The 8,532-nt window shown below is 39.9% G+C and overlaps 1 protein-coding gene across 2 annotated transcripts in view; it reads left to right on the forward strand.

Moving 5' to 3' along the window:
• The window catches only part of slc2a9l2 (solute carrier family 2 member 9, like 2), a 255,738-nt gene extending 255,278 nt beyond the window's left edge, over positions 1-460 (forward strand). For both annotated transcript variants that reach the window (XM_039014439.1, XM_039014447.1), the window contains one exon: positions 106-460. In XM_039014439.1, the coding sequence (XP_038870367.1) occupies positions 106-357 (252 nt within the window). In that variant the 3' untranslated portion in view covers positions 358-460. The remainder of the gene's footprint in view (positions 1-105) is intronic.
• The last annotated feature ends 8,072 nt before the right edge of the window (positions 461-8,532 follow it).

Genomic DNA, 8,532 nt, shown 5'->3' on the forward strand with positions numbered 1-8,532 from the left:
AATTTCTTGTTGTTGACATCTGTAAACGGGAAGTCGCCCCACTATGTATGATGATGTCATATTGCTAAGTATACCTTTAAAAGATTTTGGTGTGTGTCTCCACAGGAGTCCCTGCAGACCTATGCCTTCCTGGTGTTCCTGGTGGTGTGTGTGCTGGGTGCTGTGTACCTCTACTTTATTCTGCCCGAGACCAAAAACAAGACCTTTATGGACATCAGCCAGAGCTTCGCCAAAATCAACAAGGTTCCGTTGGGTGACAAGGAAATTGAGAACGAACTTGCCATCAAGGCTGGGTCAAAGGAAGTAGAAGAAAATGGAAAAGTCATCATCGACGGTGAGATGGAGAGTTCGTTCTGAATCAAAGAAAAGCCACCAGGTGTCAGTTTACTGTTGTACATACTGTATTTTGATTCACTGAAGTGAAATGTAATTTTTACGATAAAGTTTTTCTGCTAGGTGAGTGTATGTTTTTTTTGTATGCAATTATTTTCAATACATTTTTAAAGCTCTCTTTCCGAGGAAAAAAAAACAAACAGGCAATTGGCAAACAGTTATTGTAAATCTTTGGCCAATTTCTGCAAATTTGCAAATTAGTTTTGAGGCAAACTTTTGCAGTAAATTTACAGCGACTTGTGAACTTCTGGCTAACAATTCTGGGAAACTTGTGGCAAACATTCTACTGTTTGCTGCGGATGTGCTGCAAACTCATTATGAATATGCACATTAGATCAGGTTTTTGGTTACTTTGTGTGTTAACTTTGAATTGTTGTATCTACATAAACCAAATCACACATAACGTTAAATGAACTTGCTTCTCACAGTGAAAACTTAACTAAACATACTAAATGTGCTAAATACACTAAACCACATGTATTCAATGTCTTAACAGATAAGACATAAATCCAACACAATTTGAAATCATCAGCATGCTAATGAAAATAGCAAAGATTGAATATTTCCCGCAATAAATTGTTTGCTTAATCTCTCATTTACATGAGAGAAATGTGGGTACCGCTTTACATTCTAGCTCGGTAATAATATGTATTTACTCTGCAATTAGCTAGTAATTACCATTAGTTAACATAAATAGTTGCCATGTTGTTTCCCCCAATCCTTTCCTGATATCCCAACCAGCCCATGGTTGTTATCTGGAAACAGAGAAGATCATTTCTATGTAATAATGCTGGAAAATGCATCATTACCTGTTTCTCTTCAGTTATACCATTACACCCCTTCCCTATAACAAACACAACATAACAGTGACATATGTCGTCGTAAAGTGACACAAAATTCCTGACATGACAAGCAAAGCCCAGTTCACATTCAGATTCATTATTGACAAAAAGGATATGCACAAGATATGACAGATATCACAATTCAGTGATATGCCACGTCCCCGTCCCCCATCCCCAACAATGTACAAAGGGTTAAAACCAAATGTGGGAAGAAGGGGCAATCAGAAGTTGAAACAATAGAGCCTGTTTTGGTAAAAAGCTAAGGAATGGGGCTGGAGAAATGTAACCACTCTCAAATTCATAGACAGATTTATCGATGCAAGGATCGACCATCCATTATACAAATATTATTGTTTTAACCATGTTTTGAGGCTTGTAAAGTATTTGATAACATTTATTTTGTTGACAAACATTGGAGTAAAACAAGCTAATATTTTGAGTTCTGATGGGGTACGACAGTTGAACTAAGCTCATGAGGCATTTTATAAGTTATATTCTTAATGAATCAATGGGTATATATTAATCATTTATAAGCCAAAACCTGGATGTAGCAACTGCAGCTTGCCCCTTTGATCAAGCTACTTTTTCCTTTCTATGTGTAGGCTATTTACATTAAACCATAACCTAGAAAAATGTGAGGATGTCGTTGGGACCACCTCAAATTATTTCAGGATAAAATACGGTCAATTAGGCTACTAGCTATGTTAGCTAACCCTTATCTTTAATTTGAAGCTGTAGGTCTCAAGAAATGGCCGTTCAGATGTAAAAAAATAAATAAAAATCTTTAAATGCTAAATACATATCTGTCGCTCTGTGATGACATCAGATGTGTTCGTGTGCTCTCCACCAGTGGAGGCTGCTTAGGAGAGGACGGCTCATTATAATGGCTGGAACGGCGTCAATGGAATGGCATCAAACACATGCGTTTGATGTATTTGATACCATTCCACTTATTCTGCTCCAGCCGTTACCACAACCACGTCCTCCCCAATTAAGGTGCCACCAACCTCCTGTGCTCTCCAGTGCAGTCTACTTGCTGAGAAGAGGTTGCTAAGTTAGCTATTTACGAGTGATCCGGTGTATAGTGTAGCACATAAATGCTAAATATTAATGTACATTTCTTAAATCCTTTCCTAATGTTGTTGTGATATTAGCGAACTAGAGGTTATTAGATAGTATTGAATGAAAATAGTTTTATACCTACTGTCAGACACAATTCTAGGTTGACTAGCTATTTAGTTACCTATCTAGGCTAGATCTATGGGCTAGCTAACATTAGCTACCAGCAGGGTGTATTGCAGTATAAATATTTGCTTAAAAAGTCACATAATAAGTTGTATGGACTCACTCTGTGTGCAATAATAGTGTTTCAAAAACATGAGCTGGCGCACCCCCAGAAAAATTATTTTGTTTGGAGGTGCGTACTAATGGCGAATAATCTATAAACTATAAAAATAGAGTCGCACACTCCATATATAAACTCCCAGTAATTTATTGGGTGAATCACCAACGTTTCGGCATCACTGTGCCTTCTTCAGGGTGTGTTTAATAGTGTTTACAGGATTTTTGAATGACTACCTGATATCTGTACCCCACACAAGGTCCCTCGGTCAAGGAGTGAATGTCAAACACAGATTCAACCACAAAAATCAGGGAGGTTTTCCAATGCCTCGCAAAGAAGGGCACCTATTGATAGATGGGTAAAAAATTAAATAAAGCAGACATTGAATGTCCCTTTGGGCATGGTGAAGTTATGCATTACACTTTGGATGGTGTATCAATACACCCAGTCACTACAAAGATACAGGCATCCTTCCTAACTCAGTTCCCGGAGAGGAAGGAAGCTGCTCAGTTTTGGCTGTGATGGGAGAGAACTGAGGATGGATCAACAACTTTGTAGTTACTCCACAATACTAACCTAAATGCAGTGTTGGTCGATGTCGTTTAAGATTAGGGAGTACAATTTTATTTTTATGAGCATGGTCTTATTTCTACTACAGCATATATGGGGCGACTGTCATTCATATTCCATTCACCCAGCTCAATGTAACATCGATAGGTTTAGCCTTCTACATGATACACACATTTTCCCTATACCCATCATGAGGTTGCTACAGCCTAGCCTACAAATGAAAATTTACAACGTAGATGCACAGATCGAGAGAACAATTGGAGTAATCAAAGTGACAGACAATGATACATTCAATACCGCCTTGCACACTCTTGCCTGTATCTAGCCGATCTAGGGTGTAATCAATAGTCCAAACAGTTGTAAACTACAGTTTCTACTGGACAAATTCATGTATGTTTATCCTCGTATCGTTTGCTTACGTTTAAGAAATGTTTTTCAACAGAATCGGTGGAATGAATACACCCTTGATCACCTGCAAACAATTCACTTTCATAGCAGCCACACTAACAGCTTGATCACTTTGCTCATTGTATAATTCCTTCTCGCATCTATGCGCTCTTCCACTTTCACCTTATTCCTTCGCTTGTGGACTTCAGTGCACAACAGAACCGCTGTCTGTGGTCAGGGGGAAAAACCTTTCCAAGCCAAACATTCATACCATAACCACTAACCGCTACACACATCCTACATCGTTTTCACCATATTAGCTAATGTCATAGTTAACATAGCTACTAGAACTAATGCGTTAGTAAACCTGCTACAATCATGCATTACTGTTAACAGCAAGCAGTTTAGTAGTTACACCGGTGGCAATAAATTAATAAAACCAAAAGCGTATCTTCACATGGAAGAGTTCCAGTGTTGGATAGCAATTGTCAGCTAGCTAACATAGCATCCCTCTCTGTTTGAGCCGGGTGTTTGAGTATGCTAAACTAGCTAGCTGCATTTGGTAGCTAGGTGTATCTTGTTTCCATTGATTATCCTTGATGTTTCTACAACTTGATTGGAGTCCACCTGTGGTAAATTCAATTGATTGGACATGATTTAGAAAGGCACACACCTGTCTATATAAGGTCACACAGTTGACAGTGCATGTCAGAGCAAAGACCAAGCCATGAGGTCGAAGGAATTGTCCGTAGAGCTCCGAGACAGGATTGTGTTGAGGCACAGATCTGGGAAGGGTACCATAACATTCCTGCAGCATTAAAGGTCCCCAAGAACACAGTGGCTTCCATCATTCTTAAATGGAAAAAGTTTGGAACCACCAAGACTCTTCCTAGAGCTGGCTGCCCGGCCAAACTGAGCAATCTGTGGAGAAGGATCTTGGTCGGGGAGGTGACCAAGAACCTGATGGTCACTCTGGCAGAGCTCTAGAGTTCCTCTGTGGAGATGGGAGAACCTTCCAGAAGGACAACCATCTCTGCAGCACCACCAATCAGGCCTTTATGGTAGAATGACCAGATGGAAGCCACTCCTCACTAAATGGCTCATGACAGCCCTCATGGAGTTTGCCCAAAGGCACCTAAAGAATTTCAGACCATGAGAGACAAGATTCTCTGCTCTGATAAATCCGAGATTGAACTCTTCGGCCTGAATGCCAAGCGTCGCATCTGGAGGAAACCTGGCACCATTCCTACGGTGAAGCATGGTGGTGGCAGCATCATGCTGTGTGGATGTTTTTCAGCGGCAGGGGCTAGGAGAATAGTCAGGATCGAGGCAAAGATGGATTGAGCAAAGTAAAGAGATCCTTTATGAAAACCTGCTTCAGAGAACTCAGGACCTTAGACTAGAGGTCGACCGATTAATCGGAATGGCCGATTAATTAGGGCCGATTTCAAATTTTCATAACAATCGGTAATCGACATTTTTGGACACCTATTATGGCCGATTACATTGCACTCCACGAGGAGACTGCGTGGCAGGCTGATTGTTTTTTTCCTTTCTATTGAAAACGGTATTTGTCCGGTTTAAATATTATCGATTATTTAGAGTAAATACAACCTGAGGATTGATTATAAACATCGTTTGACATGTTTCTACGAACTTTACAGGTACTATTTGGAATTTTTGTCTGCATGTTTTGACTGCCTTTGAGCCATTGGATTACTGAACAAAACACGCCAACCAAACTGAGGTTTTTGGACATAAAGAGGGACTTTATTGAACAAAACAAACATTTATTGAGTAAATGGGAGTCTTGTGAGTGCAACCATATGAAGATCATCAAAGGTAAGTGATTAATTTTACCGCTATTTCTGACTTGTGTAACTCCTCTACTTGGCTGGTAACTGTTTGTAATGATTTGTCTGCTGGGCGCTGTTCTCAGATAATCGCATGGTATGCTATTCCAAATAGTACCGGTGAAGTTCGTAGAAACATGTCAAACGATGTTTATAATCAATCCTCAGGTTGTATTTACTCTAAATAATCAATAATATTTCAACCCGGACAAATACCGTTTTCAATAGAAAGGAAAAATAACAAACAGTCTGCATTCTTCCCCTGTCCCCTAACCAAAATGGCTTTTTACTCGTCGTTTTTCAAAATAAAAGCCTGTAACCAAGTCTAAAGACTGTAGACATCTAGTGGAAGCCATAGGAACTGCAATCTAGGTCCTAACCATTGACATACTGTATATGCAGGCAAGAGAAAAGCAACCACATCAAAAAATATCCCACTTCCTGGATGGATTTTACTCAGGTTTTCGCCTGCCATATCAGTTCTGTTATACTCACGGACATTATTTTAACAGTTTTGGAAACTTTAGAGTGTTTTCTAATTATATGCATATCCTAGCTTCTGGGCCTGAGTAAGAGGCAGTTTACTCTGGGCACACTTTTCATCCGGAGGTGAAAATAGTGCCCCCTACCCTAGTGAGGTTAACTAGGGAAATTGTGTCACTTCTCTTGCGTTCTGTGCAAGCAGAGTCAGGGTATATGCAGCCGTTTGGGCCGCCTGGCTCGTTGCGAACTGTGTGAAGACCATTTCTTCCTAATAAAGACTGTAATTAATTTGCCAGAATTGTACATAATTATGACATAACATTGAAGGTTGTGCAATGTAACAGCAATATTTAGACTTAGGGATGCCACCCGTTAGATAAAATACGGAACTGTTCCGTATTTCACTGAAAGAATAAACGTTTTGTTTTCGAAATGATAGTTTCCGGATTTGACCATATTAATGACCTAAGGCTCGTATTTCTGTGTGTTATTATATTATAATTAAGTCTATGATTTGATAGAGCAGTCTGACTGAGCGGTGGTAGGCAGCAACAGGCTCGTAAGCATTCATTCAAACGGCACTTTCTTGCATTTGCCAGCAGCTCTTCGCTGTGCTTCGAGCATTGCGCTGTTTATGACTTCAAGCCTATCAACTCCCGAAATTAGGCTGGCAATACTAAAGTACCTATTAGAACATCCAATCGTCAAAGGTATATGAAATACAAATGTTATAGAGAGAAATAGTCCTATAATAACTACAACCTAAACTTCTTACCTGGGAATATTTAAGACTCGTGTTAAAGGAACCACCAGCTTTCATATGTTCTGAGCAAGGAACTTAAACATTAGCTTTTTTACATGACACCTATTGCACTTTTACTTTCTTCTCCAACACTTTGTTTTTGCATTATTTAAACCAAATTGAACATGTTTCATTATTTATTTGAGACTAAATTGATTTTATTGATGTATTATAAATATTGTAAAAACAGTGTTCATTCAGTATTGTTGTAATTGTTATTATTACAAATATATATATATATATATATATATATATATATATATATATATATATATATATATATATATATATATATATATATATAAAATTCGGCCGATTAATCGGTATCTGCTTTTTTTGGTCTTCCAATAATTGGTATCGGTATCAGCGTTGAAAAATCATAATCGGTCGACCTCTACCTTAGACTGAGGCGACGATTCACCTTCCAACAGAACAACGACCCTAAGCACTCAGCCAAGACAACGCAGGAGTGGCTTTGGGACAAGTTTCTGAATGTCCTTGAGTGGCCCAGCCAGAGCCCGGACTTGAACTCGATCGTACATTTCTGGAGAGACCTGAAAATAGCTGTGCAATGACGCTCCCCATCCAACCTGACAGAGCTTGAGAGGATCTCCAGAGAAGAATGGGAGAATCTCCCCAAATACAGGTATGCCAAGCTTGTAGCGTCATACCCAAGAAGACTCAAGGCTGTATTGGCTGCCAAAGGTGCTTCAACAAAGTACTGAGTAAAGGGTCTGAATACTTATGTTAAATGTGATATTTACACAGTTTTTTCATTATGGGGTATTGTGTGTAGATTGATGAGGAGAATTTTTTTGAAATACATTTTAGAATAAAGCTGTAACGTAACAAAATGTGGAAAAAAGTCAAGGGGTCTGAATACTTTCCGAAGGCACTGTATAACGAACACATGCATGTTGGAGAATATGCAAGCAATAGATATTTTAGAGTTATGGCAATCATCTTGTATTAATGATTTGATTAAAAAAAAGGTGTGAATGGTCTTACATTTGATTCGACTAAGGATTAAATTCTTCATTACTGGCAATATGAGAAGATATTAATTCTGGAGCTTGTTATGTTTTCACTTGGGGGAAATGAATTGCGACACAGCAAAATAGCGTTGAACATGCTTGATACGACTGTGAAGTCCCAGAGGATATCAGAGCGCGAAATAGAGCAGTTGCAATCAGAACTTCATGCATGCGAAAAAGAGCATGATTTGACTAGGTCACCACATTCCACTTGTTCTGCTCCAGCCATTACCACAAGCACGTCCTCCTCAAGGTGCCACCACGCTATCCGTGGTGAAGAAGGCGCAACAGCGCCTCTTCAACCTCAGGAGGCTGAAGAAATTTGGCTTGTCACCCACAAACTTGATGAACTTTTACAGATCCACAATCGAGTTGAGAGCATCCTGTTGGGCTGTATCACCACCTGGTACGGCAACCGCAAGGCTCTCCAGCGGGTGTTGCGGTCTGCACAATGCATCACCGGGGGCAAACTACCTGCCCTCCATGACACCTATAGCACCCGATGTCACTGGAAGGCAAAAATGATCATCAAAGACAACAATCACCCGAGCCACTGCCTGTTCACACCGCTACCATCCAGAAGGCGAGGTCAGTACAGGTGCATCAAAGCTGGGACCGAGAGACTGAAGAACAGCTTCTATCTCAAGGCCATCAGACTGCTAAACAGCAATCACTAACTCAGAGAGGCGTTATGAACAGAATGCCCCATGGTTGCGGTGGGGTTATGGTATGGGCAGGCATAAGCTACGGACAACGAACACAATTGCATCTGATCGATGGCAACTTGAATGCACAGAGATACTGTGATGAGATCCTTAGGCCCATT

The sequence above is a fragment of the Salvelinus namaycush genome, chromosome 2 (genome assembly GCF_016432855.1).
Source record: "Salvelinus namaycush isolate Seneca chromosome 2, SaNama_1.0, whole genome shotgun sequence".
NCBI lineage: Eukaryota > Metazoa > Chordata > Actinopteri > Salmoniformes > Salmonidae > Salvelinus > Salvelinus namaycush.